Genomic DNA, 18,944 nt, shown 5'->3' on the forward strand with positions numbered 1-18,944 from the left:
TCCCCAAATAAAGTAAAAAAAAATTGGTAAAAAATAGGGGGGGGAAAAAAAGTATACATATTAGGTATCGGCGCGTCCATATCGACCTGCTCTATAAACATATCACATGACCTAACCCGTCAGATGAACACCGTAAAAAATAAAAAATAAAAACTGTGCTAAATAAACCATTTTTTTGTCACCTTATATCACAAAAAGTACAACAGCAAGCGATCAAAAAGGCGTTTGCCCACCAAAATAGTACCAATCTAACCGTCACTTCATCCGGCAAACAATGAGCCCCTACCTGAGACAATCGCCCAAAAAATAAAAAAACTATGGCTCAGAATATGGAGACACTAAAACATCTTTTTTTTTTGTTTGAAAAAAGCTGTTATTGTGTAAAACTTACTTAAATAAAAAAAAAGTATACATAATTGGTATCGCCGCGTTCGTATCGACCGGCTCTATAAAAATATCACATGACCTAACCTCTCAGATGAACACTGTAAAAAATAAAAAATAAAAACTGTGCTAAATAAACCATTTTTTGTCACCTTACATCACAAAAAGTGTAATAGCAAGCGATCAAAAAGTCACCAGCACCCCAAAATAGTTCCAATAAAACCGTCATCTCATCCCGCAAAAAATGAGACCCTACCTAAGATAATCGCCCAAAAACGGAAAAAACTATGGCTCTCAGTATATGGAGACACTAAAACATGATTTTTTTTTGTTTAAAACATTATATAATTGTGTAAAACTTACATAAATAAAAACAAAGTATACATATTAGGTATTGCCGCATCCGTGACAACCTAGTCTATAAAAATATCACATGATCTAACCTGTCAGATGCCAAAACAGCTATTTCTTGTTATCTTGCCTCACAAAAAGTGTAATATAGAGCAACCAAAAATCATATGTACCCTAAACTAGTACGAACAATACTGCCACCCTATCCCGTAGTTTCTAAAATGGGGCCACTTTTTTGGAGTTTCTACTCTAGGGGTGCATCAGGGGGGCTTCAAATGGGACATGGTGTAAAAAAAAACAGTCCAGCAAAATCTGCCTTCCAAAAACCGTATGGCATTCTTTTCCTTCTGCGCCCTGCCGTGTGCCCGTACAGCTGTTTACGACCACATATGGGGTGTTTCTTTAAACTACAGAATCAGGGCCATAAATATTGAGTTTTGTTTGGCTGTTAACCCTTGCTTTGTTACTGGGAAAAATGGATTAAAATGGAAAATTTGCCCAAAAATTGAAATTCTGAAATTTCATCTCCATTTGCCAATAACTCTTGTGGAACACCTAAAGGGTTAACGACGTTTGTAAAATCAGTTTTGAATACCTTGAGGGGTGTAGTTTCTTAGTTGGGGTCACTTTTATGGAGTTTCTACTCTAGGGGTGCATCAGGAGAGCTTCAATTAGGACATGGTGTAAAAAAAAACAGTCCAGCAAAACCTGCCTTCCAAAAACCGTATGGCATTCCTTCTGCGCCCTGCCGTGTGCCCGTACAGCGGTTTATGACCACATATGGGGTGTCTCTGTAAACGACAGAATCAGGGCCATAAATATTGAGTTTGGTTTGGCTGTTAACCCTTGCTTTGTAACCGGAAAAAAATTATTAAAATGGAAAATCTGCCAAAAGCGAAATTTTGAAATTGTATCTCTAGTTTCCATTAATTTTTGTGGAACACCTAAAGGGTTAACAAAGTTTGTAAAAACAGTTTTGAATATCTTGAGGGGTGTAGTTTATAGAATGGGGTCATTTTTGGGTGGTTTCTATTATGTAAGCCTCGCAAAGTGACTTCAGACCTGAACTGGTCCCTAAAAATTGGGTTTTTTGAAAATTTCTGAAAAATTTCAAGATTTGCTTCTAAACTTCTAAGCCTTGTAACATCCCCAAAAAATAAAATATCATTCCCAAAATGATCCAAACATGAAGTAGACATATGGGGAATGTAAAGTAATAACTATTTTTGGAGGTATTACTATGTATTATAGAAGTAGAGAAATTGAAACATCGAAATTTGCAATTTTTTAAATTTTTTGGGTAAATTTGGTATTTTTTATAAATAAAAATGAATTTTTTGGACTTCATTTTACCAGTGTCATGAAGTACTATATGTGACGAAAAAACAATCTCAGAATGGCCTGGATAAGTCAAAGCGTTTTAAAGTTATCAGCACTTAAAGTAACACTGGTCAGATTTGCAAAAAATGGCCTGGTCCTTAAGGTGAATTAGGGCTGAGTCCTTAAGGGGTTAAGCTATTCACCCATAACCCTAAGGGGACTGGGTGGGATTGGGTGAGTATGGTTATGCATTGGGGAGAGTTTGAGGCATGGTTAGTATAAAAAAAAAGTTACCGTTTGCTCTTTCTGATTTATTAAAAATGGGAGTTAATGAGGAACTTTCATCAGTTTAGCCCTAGTCTAATTATGGTCTTACCTTATAGGGCGGCCCCCACTGATGCCATGGCACTTTTCTTTTTTTCTAAAGACCCCCCCATTCGTCCGCTGTTGGCCCCGTTGATTTCAGCTCCTTATATTATAATGAGCCGACTCGGTTATACTAGGCGGAGACTCGCAGTTTCGCTAGAGGCGGTACTCTTCACCCTGGCTGTGAGCGCATCCAATCAGAGCACACCGCTCTTAGCCAGGAGGAGTTCATTCTCCCTGCCTAAGAGCAGTGGGCTCTGATTAAATGCGCACACAGCCAGGGAGATAAGAACCACCCCCAGCGAAACTGCGAGTCTCCGCCTAGTATAACCGAGTCAGCTCATTATAATATAAGGTGCCGAAAACAATGGGGCCAACAGTGGACGAACAGGGGGGTCTTTGGGGAAAAAAATGTGCCATGACATCAGTGGGGGCCGTCCTATGAGATAAGACCATAATTAAACTAGGGCTAAACTGATGAAAGGTCCTCTTTAACTACGAAGGGGGGGGAGGTTACCATATGGAATCGCAGGGAAGACTAGTTATACGTCTGAGGCAATAAGTACAGTCAGGGGAGTAGCTATAGTGGAAGCAGGAGAAGCGGCTGCTGCAGGGCCTAAACTTAGAAGGGGTCCATCCAGGCGGAGGACTAAAAGATTTTATTGTCAGGGCTCACTGCAACAGTATTATACCATGACATTATATACAGTGACAACTATATACTCGTTCACATCACTGTTCAGCCTTTCCGTTCTCCTGCTCCGTTTAGGAGAATGGAAAGGACGGATTTGGCACATAACTGAGCCGAATGGATCCTAGGGACCCCATAGACTATAATGGGGTCCGTTAGGTTTCCGCTCAGAAGATGATTTTGGAGCAGAGACAAAAGTAGTGCATGCCGGACTTTTGTCTCCACTTCAAAAATCTTCCTCTGAGCGGAATCCTAACGGACTCTATTAGGCCTCTTTCACATGGGCGTCCCGGATTTGCTCTGGAGCGTCTCGTGTGCATTGCAGGAAACCTGCGCGAGTGCGCACGCAATTTCAGTCAGTTTTGACCGCGATTGCGTTGTTCAGTTTTTATCGCGCGGGTGCAATGCTGCGCTTTGCACGCGCGCGATAAAAAACTGAATGTGATACCCAGACCTGAACCCGGACTTCTTCACTGAAGACTTCGGGTCTAGGTTAGGTGTTCTGTAGATTTTATTATTTTCCCTTATAACATGGTTATAAGGGAAAATAATAGCATTCTTAATACAGAATGCTTACTAAAATGTCGATTGAGGGGTTAAAAAATATAAAAAATTAACTCACCTTATCCACTTGATCGTGCAGCCGGCATCGTCTTCTTTCTTCTTCTTTCAGGACCTGCAAAAGGACCTTTGATGACATAATCGCGCTCACCACGTGGTGACGTCAGGTCCTTTTGCAGGTCCTGAAAAAAGACGATACCGGCTGCGCGATCAAGTGGATAAGGTGAGTTAATATTATAATTTTTTTAACCCCTCAATCGAAATTTTAGTAAGCATTCTGTATTAAGAATGCTATTATTTTCCCTTATAACGATGTTATAAGGGAAAATAATACAGTGAATTTACTTTAATGGGGTCCGGGGTTGCTCATCACTATCATCTCCTAGCAACCATGCGTGAAAATCACACCGCATCCGCACTTTCTTGCCGATGCTTGCGATTTTCACGCAGACCCATTCATTTCTATAGGGCCAGCGTTGCGTGAAAAACGCAGAATATAGAACATGCTGCGATTTTCACGCAACGCACAAGTGAAAAACATTGCTCATGTACACAGCCCCATTGAAATGAATGGGTCCGGATTCAGTGCGGGTGCAATGCGTTCACGTCCCGTTATGTGCCTAATCCGTCCTTTCCGTTCTCCTGCTCCTAAACTGAGCAGGAGAACAGAAAGGCTGAACGGTGACGTGAACGAAGCCTAATAAACGGACAGAACAGCTGCTGGCCTGGTCTAAAAGCGTGATCTTGACTAGCTGCAGGAGTAGGGATTGCACAGGAGGAGGGGATTGTGAAGAAGTTGCTGGGGGAAGGCCCGTTCAAAAATTTGCTGAGGTTATGCTACTGAGTATAGTATATATGTGGTGAAAAACCCTCTAACACAACATTGCTGCATGAAAATCCCTGTTTACTGCATTTTATAACCAAGTACATCATATAATCTGAAATACGTGCTTCAGTACACCATTTGCTATTGACATTGCAGCATCTACATGATGACTTTTTATTTCATTCTTTCACTAAATGAAAACTAACATTTGGAAGTCTGCATGTAATTCCTTTCTAGGTTACCTTAAGATCTTGGAAAATTTCAGCCAGGGCTGAACATTGGAAAATTCTACCAAGAGAAGTAAAGAAAACGCACAATGATTTTTTAAGAGAAAGTTTGATGCACAGTAAGTTGAAGTAGACTACATTATGTGAAATATAACAAAAACATTAGAACACAGCGGCCCAGATTGATTAACCCTAAAGGTGGCATAAGCTTAGACAGGCTGTCTAGACCTGCACCAGGTTTATCACAGTTCGTCAGGCTGGTGCAGGGATAGACACTTTTCACTGACTAGATACCAATTATTGGTTGGCTTAATTTGAGACAGATTTTTACGCCAGAACTTGAGCCAAAATTATGACGCATCTTAGGCCCTTTTCCATTAACGAACCACCCACTCTCTGTTGAGGTAAAAATATTATGGATCCATAATACAACAGTGTAATGCTACTTTAACATCTGTGTTTTCAATTCCGGTTTTGAGATCCGGCATAGGATCTCAAAACCAGAATTAAACTGATCCATGCTATTTAATACATCCAGATGCATCCATTTTGGCCAAATCCGGTTGTATTAAATTAAAGCTGAACAAATTGCTAACAAGAAAAAAAAAAACGGATCCAGCACCATTGACTTACATTGATTTTCATGCCGGATCTGGTTTGTTCCATTTCCCAAACCGGACTCAAAACCGCAGATGTCCGACACCAAAACACAACAAAACGGAACAGATGTATACATATGCATCATGATCAGTTTTGTCCAATTGACAATGAATGGGGACAAAACTGAATCATTTAATTCCGGTTTTGAGATCCTCTGCCAGATCTCAAAACCGGAATTGAAAACACAGATGTTAAAGTAGCATTACACTGTTGTATTATGGATCCATAATATTTTTACCATATCCTTCTATGGTCCCATAGCGTAACTCTGTATGCCTCCAACTTTATATGGACCACAATGATTTTATTTCACCTATATAAATCCATTGAGAAATGATAACTCAACAAGTACTCAGCTCACACCACGAAATAAAAAAATCCTTGCATGCTCTATTTCATACCATATCACGCAGCCAATCTCCCCCAGAGACATTGCTTTTACTGGAGAATATGGTACAATGGACCCATACAGGGTTTTTGAGCAAACAATACCGTGTCCATAGGCCCTTACTATCGATAAGACTGGAGACAGAGAGGCTCATTGCCACTGAGAATAAAACTAACCCTAAAATGTTCTTTAATTATATAAATGGCAAAAAGCTTAAATCTTCCACCTCACTCCTAAATAGTGCCATATCGATGCAGATTTGCCTTTCAGGATCCTGGGGAAGCTGGGTTACACCATGTGGAACTGTAATAGACCGCAGAATACTAAATCTACTAAGACAAATGCTTACAAATATTAAAATAGACAAATCACCGGATCCTGATGGCATACACCTCCATAGAGAATTGGGTAATGTAATAGAGGGTCTGTTCCACCAAACTGGCACTTAACAAATATGGTGCCATCATTCAAAAAGGGGTCAAAAACTGAGCCCCGAAACTAAAGGCCGGTAAGTCTATTATCTGTCATCGGTAAACTGTTTGAAGGTTTTCTAACAAATGCTATCCTGAGGTATCTCTTTGAAAATAAGTGGGGGAATTTATCATTCGTCTCATGCCAGTTTTCTGCCGGTTGCAAACCCTATAAATAAAAACCTGCAAAGAAAACACTAGCCTTGATAAATATCCACCTACATGTATAATGCCATGTCAGCACAGGTTTGTGAGGTATTGATCCTGTTAAACTAATCTAAATAGTGAGGAGGTAAGTTCTAGACTTGACTGTGGTGAATCAAAGGATGTCGTATATATTGACTTCTCCAAAGCATTTAACACTGTACCACATAAAAGGTTAGTATATAAAAATATATAAAATGAGAATGCTTGGACTGGGAGAAAATGTCTGTATGTGGGTAAGTAACTGTCTCAGTGATAGAAAACAGAGGGTGGTTATTATTGGTACACACTCAGATTGGGTCACAGTCACTAAACTGTGTAAAGTACTGTAATTAACACAGAAGAGGACAATATACTGATAGAAATAGATCTTGATAGATTAAGGGCTTGGGCAGAGAAGTGGCAAATGAGGTTTAACACTGATAAATGTAATTTTATGGGAAGGAAAAATACATGTCACCAGTACAGACTAAATGGTAAAACACAAGATAAAATGTAGAAATTTTTGTTTATAGTAAACTTAAACAGTCACTGTACTTTCACTCAATTTCATTTAATTTAATAGAGAATGGTGCACCTAGCAAATTTAAAAATAACTTCATTTAAAAAATATGCCTGCATCCACCTGAAAAAAAGCTGTATAGCCTTGGTCACTAGGGGTCTCATTTCCACCTAATTTTCAGTCCGCTGCCTGTTGTCAGGCAAGATCCGTCCTTAGTAAGAGTAGGTAGAGAGCAAAAGGGGGCATGTCAGAGCTAGCTGAGTTCCTGTGCCTGAAAGAACTGCGTCTACACTACTTCTGAGTTCACAGGAGCCTCCTGCCTTTCTGTAAGTGTGATTTCCCACTCCTTATCTGTTCTGTGAGTTTCGGAGATAAAAACAAACATAGTGAGAAGAAAGGGAAAGGATGTCACAGCAGTGCAGGCAGATTTCACAGAAGGGATACACCCCCTGCTTCTGTGTGACATGCCTCTAGCTGTGCAGCTGAAACGGGGAATAATATGGCTGAAAACGATTTTAGAGAAGCCCAAAAAAGACACGTTCCTTCATAGTTATGATTGTACAAAGAAGCAGAGCCATTATGCAAACTTTTTGGGGGAAACTCAGTTACATTTTAAAGAGGTATTCCAGTTATGTTAAGTTATGCTCTGCAGGGACCCCCACCGTGCCCCAGGAAGCCTCCTTAAATGAACGAAGCAGACAGCCACTTCATTTTTATGGGAGCTCCTGAGATAGCCGAACGCTGTCCCTTTTACCCACTAAAAAATGTGGCTGGATTGGGATGCTACTCCAGTTTTAACAGAGATGAATACATACAACTGTAGATCTAAATATTCAATCAATTCCAGAAATGAATAGAATTTAACGTTAAAAACATCAAGAAATTTGGAGGACGACATTCGTGTTACTCAGCTACTAGGTGAATCATAATACTTTAACACTGTCCAAAAGATTCTGCATTTTGGAAGATGTTGGCTTGTACCTAGAGCTCAGGTGTAAATTGTATTGTTCATCCTTGAATTAATTTAAGCTATTATTTAAGTGCCAAGCACAACATACTTTGAATGAGCATTTGACAAGTGAATCATGTAGTTTTGTGTATAACGTTAGCCACATATCTCTAGTGTATCTGTTACCATAGTGCAACGATTAAAGCAGAAAATTACAACATCAGTGACTCAAATTTCTTCCTCAGTATTCATACGCACTACATTATAATGAACACAGTTATAACTTCAAGAGCGGTCATTGTTTATTCAAGAAAATATGTTCTTCTTGTCTATTCAAATAGCCTAACCAGGTTCTAATGGCAAATAATAAATTACTCAGGCAAGCCTGGGCATTGTTTGGTCTACTCCCTGCATGTGCAGTTACTGTAATCATCAGTTACTATTCAGAAAATTACAACTATTTGTTACTTTGAAATACAACTACTCAAAAAATAAAGGGAACACTAAAATACCACATACTAGATCTCAATGAATGAAATATTCCAGTTGCAAATCTTTATTCATTACATAGTGGAATTCGCTGAGAACAATCTATATATGTAAAGAAGGACGTATATATATGTGTGTATGTATGTTCCGCGATCACTCAAAAATGCAACCATCGATTTCAACGAAACTTGGTATACACATCCCTTGCTACCTGGAAAGAAAACTTGTGGGGGTCATACACCCCTACACAGCAGATGCATGGAGTTTGTATGCTCCAACTGTTTTTGCTACACACATATTGCTCTGTAACTCAAAAACTCTTCGACCAATTTCTACTAAACTTGGTACACATATCACTTACTATCTGGGAAGGAATACTGTCGAGGTAATATGCCAGTACACAATGAGTTTCTGTCTGTCCTGACATCTGTCTGTCTGTTCTTTATGCGCGACCAAACGACTGGACCGATCTTCACCAAATTTGGCACACAGGTACATCAGGTGTCCGGGAAGATTTTAGACCAGGTCTCAGCTCTCTAGGACGTACCGTTCCTTAGATATTCCCCCAAAATTATCTGCATTAGCCAATACAAGCCTGCAAGTCTTTCTCTTCATATCCCAACTGCCATACACTCGGTCACATGTCCCTTATCAGCCAATAGAAGTTCGCTGGCCCTTAGTCTACACGTACACACAGTTTTACTAAAGGTTTCCATAACAACCCAGCTATTTTTCTTCACTGCTATAGGTAAGCTTTAGGCTAAGGCTACACGACGACATGTGTCGCACGACAATAAGTCGCACGACACATAGGGCACAACTACACTGCTACATGTGTTGAGCGACAATTTTTATAATGATCGTCTATGGTATTGGACATGGCAGTCGCAGAAAAATCCATCTTATAAAAATTGTTTCGACAAAATATTGCGCGACACATGTCATCGTGTAGCCCTAGCATTAAAGGGGCAGGGTGCTGTGGAGGTTACTGTTAAAGGGGCGGGCACTGTGGAGGTCACTGTTAAAGAGGCGTTCACTGTGGATAATACTGTTAAGGCAGAGCAGGCTACTGTGAGGTCTCTGTTAAGGGAGCAGGTTACTGTGGAGGTCACTGTTAAGGGGGCAGGCCCTGAGGAGGTCACTGTCAAGTGAGTGGGGTGCTGTGAAACTCACTGTTAAAGAGGCAGGCTGATGTGAAGGTCAAAGTTAAGGGGGTGGGCTGCTGTGGAGGTCCCATTTTAAAGTGGTGGGGCACTGTAAGGGGGTCAGGGTTATAGGGTGGGGGACTGTAGAATTCACTGTTAAAGGGGCGAGGTGCTGTAGAGGTCACTTTTATGGGGGATTCGGTCGATATCTTTTAACAACACACACAAACATTAAATGTAATAGATGAAATATACTCGTGCAAATCCGGGTCCTTCTGCTAGTAAAACATAAAAATTATCAATGTAAAGCAAACTTAATATCCCATGGAGGTCTGGATTTGGAATGATACTCAAAATCAAAGTCGAAAATGTAATTTCAGCCTGATCCAGCTTCAGTGAAAATGCCTCCAGACAAGGAAATGAGACTCAGTAGTGTGTGGTCTCCACGTGTCTGTATGACCTCCCTACAACACCTGGGCATGCTCTTGATGAGGTGGTGAATGTTCTCCTCCCAGACCTGGATTAAAACATCAGTCAACTCCTGGACAGTCTGTGGTGCAATGTGGCGTTGGTGGATGGAACAATACACGATGTCCCAGATGTGCTCGATTGGATTCAGGTCTGGGGAACGGGCAGACCAGTCCATAGCATTAATGCTTTCATCATGCAGGAACTGCTGACACACTTCAGCCACATGAGGCCTAGCATTGCCATGCATCAGAAGGAACCCAGGGCACACTGCACCTGCATATGGTCTCACAATAGGTATGAGGATCTCATCCCGGTACCTAATGGCAGTCAGGGTACCTCTGGCTAGCACATGGAGGGCTGTGCGGCCCTCCAAAGAAATGCCTCTCCACACCATTACTGACCCACTGCCAAACCGGTCATGCTAGAGGATGTTACAGGCAGCAGAACACTCTCTACGGCATCTCCAGACTCTGTGTCGTCTGTGACATGTGCTCAGTGCGAACCTGCTCTAATCCGTGAAGAGCACAGGGCGCCAATGTTGAATCTGCCAACCTTGGTGTTCTCTGGCAAATGACAATCGCCCTGCATAGAGGGCTGTAAATACAACACCGACTTGTGGATGTCGGGCCCTCATACCACCCTCATGGAGTCTGTTTCTGACAGTTTGAGCAGATACATGGATATTAGTGGCCTGTTGTTGGTTTTGCAGGACTCTGGCACTGCTCCTCTGTCACGGATGCGGTGTGGGTGGAAAACTCCACACCGAGCACAGGAGGGAAGGGGATAGGAACCAGGCCTGGAAACTAGGGTAAAGGAGAAGGTCACCTCCTAGAACAACCCTAATCCAAATCCTGACTAAATATCAGTATGAACTGACCTTGATGGTAGGAAAGTTCATACACAGTAACCTATATCCCTAACACACCCTGTAGGGCCCTGGTATAATGACAGGACTTGAGACAACCTATTCCTCCACCAGTAGGATGCACAGGAGTCTCCCTCAGGCCTGGATACAACAGACAGGGGAATACAACAAACAAAATACAAATAGTAAAGACGACACTTAACTTCATGTGGAGCAAAGGCAGCGCCAGGAGCTCAACCGAGAACTAACAACCAGCTAGCCCAGAGTCCAGAAACTGAAGCTATAAACCGCACCCCTAGAAGGGGTAAGCAGTAATAAATAGGGGAAGTTAAATGACCAAACCAACACCTGCCAGAGGTGTGGTCATTACCAAAACAACACAGACACAAATGATCCACAAGGAACCATTCAGATTAACCAACGTGTTGCCAGTCTCTGATCTCCTGGCCCCTGTCACGGGAGTGTCCGTGACAGTATCCCCTCTTCTACGGTTGACCTCCGAGCACCCAGGACCAACCTTATCCAGGTGAGACTTGTGAAAGACTTTCACCAAACGACTGGCATTCACGTCGGACATCCTCTCTTCTGGTCCATAACCCTTCCAGTGGACAAGATACTGAAGAGATCCACGGAAAACTCGATAGTCGATTATCTTGGCGATCTGAAATTCCAAACTACCATCAACCATGACAGGAGAGGGTGGCAAGGAAGACGGCTCCAAAGGTCAACATATCTGTTCAACAAAGACTTGTAAAACACATTATGAATTTTCAGGAAGTTCAAGACGAAACGCTACAGGATTAATGATGGCAGTGATCTAATATAGACCAATAAATTTTGGACCCAATTTCCAAGAAAGTACCTTCAACTTAATGTTTCTTGTGGACAGCCACACAGAATTACCTACTCTTAGGTCCGGACCATTCATACGTTTGCTGTCAGCCACACGTTTATACTTGTTGCCCATATTCTTCAAATTATTTTGAAATTTTCACCATATCGATGACAATGATGATGAAAAACTTTCTTCCTCAGGGATACCAGAAGTAAGAGAACCAGAAAATGTGCCAAACTGCAGGTGAAACCCATATGCCACAAAAAATGGCGACTCACCAGTGGACTCCTGACTACGATTGTTTATGGCAAACTCTGCCAAAGACAAAAAGGAAGACAACTCCTCCTGGTTCTCAGATACAAAACATCTCGGACTCTGATTAATGCGCTCCGTCTGTACAGAATGCTTTCCAAAATCTGGAAACAAACTGAGTCCCACGATCTGAGACCACGTCAGAGGGAATGCCAGGGAGTTTTACAATGTTGTCAACAAATACTTGTGCAAGTGTTTTAGCATTAGGTAGGCCCGGCAAAGCAATAAAGTGCACCATTTTAGTAAAGCAATCAACTACAACCAGAATAACAGTTTGTCCTGAAGAGTTTGGTAGATCAGTGATAAAATCCATGGATACATGAGTCCATGGTCTGGACGGAATAGGCAACGGAAGTAAAGATCCGGAAGGCCGAGTATGTGTCACCTTAGCACGTGCACAGGTGGTACAGGCTGACACATAGTCCTTAACACACTTATGCCACCACGGCCACCAGTTTCACTGAGCCTCTCACACCTTCACCTCAAGGTAAGGGTAAAGAGCGGATATTACCACCCCTTTAGACAGTATGGGACTCAGATTTTCAAAATCACCACCTCCAGGAAAACTACGTGACAAGTCATCGGCCTTGACGTTCTTAACCCCAGGATGATAGGTGACAGTGAAATTAAATCTAATGAAAAATGACCATCTGGCTTGTCTCGGGTTCAGTCTTTTGGCCGACTCCAGGTAAGCCATATTTTTATGATCAGTAAACACCGTGACTGGATGAATCGCCCCTTCCAACCAATGATGCCACTACTCAAAAGCCAACTTAATGGCCAGTAACTCTTTCTTACCCGCATCATAATTTCTCTCAGCGGGAGAGAGTTTTTTTTTTTAGAAAAATGCACATGGTCGCCATTTACCAGGTGATGGGCCTTGCGATAAAATTGCTCCTACCCCCACCTCGGACGCATCCACTTCCACAATGAAAGGTTGTGATGCACCATTATAGGGGCAGAAGCGAAGCATTCCTTAATCGCAGAAAAGGCTCACAACGCCGAATCAGACCACACCGAGACATACTTCCCTTTCTTAGTCATGTCAGTTAAGGGTTTTACTATTGTCGAATAATTCTGAATAAATTTTCGGTAATAGTTGATGAACCCTAAAAACCGCATAAGAGCCTTCAGATTTTCGGGTCGATCCCAGTCCAATACAGCATGGACTTTCTCTGGATCCATTCGAAAACCCGAAGATGACAACAGGTAGCCCAAGAACTGCACCTCCTGTACAGCAAAAACACACTTTTTGCATACAATGTATTATCTCTTAGGATCTGTAACACCTGTCTCACATGATCCTGATGTGTTTCCACATCTGGAGAATAAATTAGAATGTCATCTAAATACACGACTACAAACCTCCCCACCAGGTGAGGAAAAATGTCATTCACGAAGTGTTGGAACACCGCAGGAGCATTGGTCAACCCAAAAGGCATGACCAGGTTCTCAAAGTGCCCCTCAGGAGTATTAAAAGCAGTCTTCCTTTCATCCCCTTCCTTGATCCTAACCAGATTATATGCCCCCCTTAGGTCCAACTTGGAGAACACCTTGGCGCCAATAATCTGGTTAAACAAATCGGGAATCAAAGGAAGAGGGTAAGGTTTACGGACAGTAATCCAATTAAGTTCACGGAAATCCAGACATGGCTGACATGGGAAGTTAAATGACCAAACCAACACCTGCCAGAGGTGCGGTCATTACCAAAACAACACAAATGATCCACAAGGAACCATTCAGATTAACCCACGTGTTGCCAGTCTCTGTGATCTCCTGGCCCCTGTCACGGGAGTGTCCGTGACATCCTCCTTGTGCAAAGGAGAAGGTAGCGGTCCTGCAGCTGGGTTGTTGCCCTCCTATGGCCCCTCCACGTCTCCTGGTGTACTGTCCTGTCTGCTGGTCTCTGCTCCTTGCTCTGGACACTGTTCTGACAGACACAGCTAACCTTCTTGCCAGAGATTGCATTGATGTGTCATCCTGGATGAGCACTACCTGAGCAACTTCTGTGGGTTGTAGACACCGCCTCATGCTACCTCTAGGGGTGAGAGCAATGACAAAATGCAAAAGTGACCAAAACAACTGCCAAAAAGGATGAGAACAGCGAAATGGTCTGTGGTCACCACCTGCAGAACCACTCCTTTATAGGGATTGTCCTGATTTCACAGAAGTGTGATTGACTTGGGGTTACATTGTGTTGTTTAAGTGTTCCCTTTATTTTTTGAGCAGTGTATGTATAAACCAGTGGTGCCCAACCATTTTTCGTCTGAGGGCCGCACTAGACTTGGTATAAATTTTGCGGGCCAGAAACAGGTAGCTTTGCCAGAAAGAAATGCAAACGCTGTGAGGGGGCACGTGTGAGCATTACTAAGTAGAGGGCACATATCTGGCATAACTACTGTGAGGAGGGCACATATCAGGGCATAACTACTGTGAAGAGGGCACATATCAGGGCATAACTACTGTGAGGGGGCACGAGTGAGCATTATTACTGTGAAGAGGGCACATAGCTGGCATAACTACTGTGAGGGGGCACATATCTGGGCATAACTACTGTGAGGGGGCACATATCTGGGTATAACTACTGTGAGGGGGCACTTATCAGGGTATAACTACTGTGAGGAGGGCACATATCAGGGCATAACTACTGTGAAGAGGGCACATATCTGGGCATAACTACTGTGAGGGGGCACATATCTGGGCATAACTACTGTGAGGGGGCATGTGTGAGCATTACGTCTGTGAAGAGGGCACATATCTTGGCATTATTACAGTGAGGGGGCACATATCTGGGCATAACTACTGTGAGGGGGCATGTGTGAGCATTACTACTGTGAAAAGGGCACATATCTTGGCATTATTACTGTGAGGGGGCATGTGATGTATATATGTGTGTAATCACACACTGCACTACTCACATTACACACATGTATACATCACATACTGCGCTGTCTCCTTCTTCTGCAGGTCTACCTTGATGTCTGGTCTTTAGGCTTCAGTCAGATCCTCCACCTCCATGCTTGTGCCGTGTGCCCGACACCACCAGGACCTGGCCCCTCCTCCTTTCATCTCCAGCCAGCTTCTCCTACAGCAGGGCGCTCTATCGCTCCAGTACCCGCCCAATCTTACAAATCACGGGCGTAGCTAGAAATGACTGGGCCTCATAGCAAAAAAAAAATTTGGGCCCCCCTCCCGTATTTCCCACCCCCACATACCTATCGGACCTCCCACCCCTTCCAGAGCTCCCACCCAAACACCCCTCCAGGACCTCCCACCCCAACATCCCCACACCCCTCCCTAGATCCCCCCGTAAGTGTCATCCACAGATGCCCCCGTAAGTGTCATCCACAGATGCCCCCGTAAGTGTCATCCACAGATCCCCCCGTAAGTGTCATCCACAGATCCCCCCGTAAGTGTCATCCACAGATCCCCCCGTAAGTGTCATCCACACATCCCCCTGTAAGTGTCATCCACAGATCCCTCCGTAAGTGTCATCCACAGATCCCCCCTCAGTGTCATCCACAGATCCCCCCTCGGTGTCATCCACAGATCCCCCCCTCAGTGTCATCCACAGATATCCCCCTCAGTGTCATCCACAGATATCCCCCTCAGTGTCATCACCAGATCTCCTCCCCCCTCAGTGTCATCCACAGTTATCCCCCCTCAGTGTCATCCACAGATCTCCTCCCCCCTCAGTGTCATCCACAGATCTCCTCCCCCCTCAGTGTCATCCACAGATCTCCTCACCCTTCAGTGTCATCCACAGATCTCCTCACCCCTCAGTGTCATCCACAGATCTCCTCCCCCCTCAGTGTCATCCACAGATCTCCTCACCCCTCAGTGTCATCCACAGATCTCCTCACCCCTCAGTGTCATCCACAGATCTCCCCCTCAGTGTCATCCACAGATCTCCTCCCCACCCAGAGCCGCTTCCTAGCTAATTTATTCACTGCACTTGCCTCTGTGTAATTGAAGAGAAGCGCCGTAATCTCGCACAGGCGCACTGGCAGAGGCCAGGAAGACAGTGCATGCGCACTTCCATGCCTCTGCCAGTGCGCCTGTGAGAGATTACGGCGCTTCTCTTTAATTTCACAGAGGCAAGTGCAGTGAATAAATTAGCTAGGAGGCGGTGCTAGGCAGGGAGATTGCAGGCACAGGCAGCATCGCTTTGCTGCCTGTGCCGTTCGCAGCACGCCCTGAGCTGATAAAGTCTTGTTACTGCGCGGGCCGCATGACACGGCTTCACGGGCCGCACTTGGCCCGTGAGCCGTAGGTTGGGCATCACTGGTATAAACCATTGAACAATTATATTAAAACTACCTGCCTAATATTGTGTAGGTCCCACTGGTGCCACCAGAAGATCTCTGACCCTTCAAGTCATAAACTCCATAAGACCATTGGAGATGGCCTGTGAAATCTGGCACCAAAATGTTAACAGTAGACCCTTTAGGTCCTGTAAGTTGAGAGATGGTACCTTTATGGATTGAACTTCTTTTTCCCGATTTGGATATGTGGAATTTAGAGGCCAAGTCAATAGCTTGAACTTTTTAATGTTCTTTAAGGACAATTTTTGCAGAGTGGCAGGGCAGATTATCCTACAAGAGGACACTACAATTAGGGAATACCTTAGCCATACAGGATTGCACTTGATCTACAACAATGTTTACTTAGGCAGTATGTCACAAAGTAACATCCACATGAATGCCAGGACCCAAAGTTACTCAGCAGAACATTGCCCAGAGCATCACACCACACCTCCACCAGCTTGCCTTCCTCTCATTCGTGCATCCTGGTGCCTTCTATTTTCCACGCAAGTGTTGCACATATGTAAGAGGAACTGTGAAGATTGACAAAGATATTGCAGTTAAACAAATATTTTTATTAATTGGCATAACTTTCTTCTGCTGTTCTAAAACCTGAGTTGAAGATGAACCAAAGTAGGGCTGAACCAAAGTGACTGTTGGCTCAGAGCCCACTCTACTGTGCTACTATGTGTCTCTGAAAGGCTTCTATCCTCCATAGCCTGCCCTCAATATGCAACTCACTTGTTGTACCAGTTACTTGGTGGGGAAATTGCTTTGGTCAGCTTGATCACCAGCTCTTGAGAATGTCTGAGACTGGATAGGGCAACAGATCTTTCATGCACAGCAGCCAACAACCACCTTGGTTGAACTACGAGTCCAAGATAAAAAGCTTGGAATGACATACCACAAGAGTATATCCAGAATCTGTATGACTGTTACCATGCCAGAGTGGCATCCTGTATCGCAGAAAGGGAGAATATCACCCAGTATTAATGGAATTCAACATATATCCTGTTGCCGAACCTAAAATAAAGGCTGCACCAACTTGGTTGTGTGATCATTGAGCAACCACCACTAACAGTTTAAACTTAGTCAATCTCAGCTCAATCACATTAAGTTTTCCATGTGTTCTTTTTTTTTTATTTTCCGGTAGTGTAAATAGGATCAGCAATCAAAACTCCACTCTAATCAACTAGCAAACCTAGGTAATAACCAACCCAGAATAAGAGCAAGGCAGTTACATAACGACTGCCCAGAGGAGTAATAGGTGGCTATCAAGACTCTTGTTTGTTGTAGCTGTTTACTAGGGCGACAGGACAGCATGGTGTGTCTAAGATCTTCGGTGCAGGCAAAATAAAAAGGAGGTCTGTATAACACTCTTTGAGGAGGTCTGGTGAGATAGGTGGTTTCTTAAGAGTCGGTTTAGCATTCTTTGGTAAGGGTTAATGGAAGTATTTGGCCCCTGGTCCTTTAAAAGTCTTCATGAGCCTGTGAGATGGGCTAGAAAAAGGTGAAAAAGTATTCCTTTGTGCCCCAGTACAGAGCTGGAAGCAAGATAGCAGATGGTTAGATATCAGGCCTCAACTTGTATGATGCTTTATGCACCAGACAAGACTGGGTATTCAAAGATATTGGTTCTTCCTGAATAGGAAGTTAGTATATAAAGTTGCAATGGTTTCCATGGGATTTGGTTGGAAATAGTGATGAATGCTAGTGGTTTTCCACACTTGTCAAGGACAGCTGTGTGCAATGCAGTGATTCTAAATGTGGCACTGTCATAAAATGCTATGTTTACCAAAAGTGAGTTTGTAAAATATCTGAGCGCCTAGATCTTTCTCAAGTGGTGTTTCTGTGAAGTGGAAATATCTAGGAATTAGAAAAGCTCAGCCACAAAGAGTTAAACCATGTGGTAGCCAATTGCTGAAGAACATGTCATGCAAAAATCACATATCTTCTGTTCAGTCGCTCACTACGAGTTCCAGATTGCCTTTAGGAGATGGATATCTATGATCAAGCCACTGGGCCCAAGCCGAAGATCACCATGCACAATGCTAGCTATTGGGTTGAGTGATATAAAGCACAGTAGTAATTTGTTCTCTAGAATGAGGAGTCACATTTCTGGCAGTATGATTGCATAACTTGAGTTTGGAGATGCCCGGAAAATGCTACCTACCAGAATGCATAGTGGCTACTGTAAATTAATAGAACCAAGACCAATGGTGATCAACTTTCCAAATGTCCTGTCAGCCCCATGCCATGTTTTAATAAATACTTGTATTCCCAAATAACAATATTGGAGCATGCAAATACTGCCATTCCTCAGTTTTTCCCCTTGGGAATGTGTAAATAAGCTGAAAACTTGGTTGCAATTCCCCTTGTCAGCAGGGTATGTCCTACACAGTCTGACACTATCATCACTGATTTGTTAGTGCCAGTATGAAGGGATGTGTCCTACTGACATGGGGAAACCGCACAATGCATAGTTTTAAAAAATACTTGATCCTTAAAATATTTCTTAGAACAGACATGACTAAAGGCTGACAGGTCCTCTTTAAATGCAAGTTACACATATAGTAATAATGTTATACTCTGAGGTGATTTTACCCTCATTGAACAATCTTTTT

At 43.1% G+C, this 18,944-nt stretch overlaps 1 protein-coding gene across 1 annotated transcript in view; it reads left to right on the forward strand.

Annotated features, from left to right (window-relative positions):
* LOC120993469 (F-box only protein 36-like) overlaps positions 1 to 18,944 on the forward strand; it is a 57,509-nt gene that overhangs the window by 10,108 nt on the left and 28,457 nt on the right. The window contains exon 2 of the mRNA XM_040421969.1: positions 4,737 to 4,845. Within this exon, the coding sequence (XP_040277903.1) occupies positions 4,737 to 4,845 (109 nt within the window). The remainder of the gene's footprint in view (positions 1 to 4,736; positions 4,846 to 18,944) is intronic.

This window comes from Bufo bufo, chromosome 3 (genome assembly GCF_905171765.1).
Source record: "Bufo bufo chromosome 3, aBufBuf1.1, whole genome shotgun sequence".
Classification (NCBI taxonomy): domain Eukaryota; kingdom Metazoa; phylum Chordata; class Amphibia; order Anura; family Bufonidae; genus Bufo; species Bufo bufo.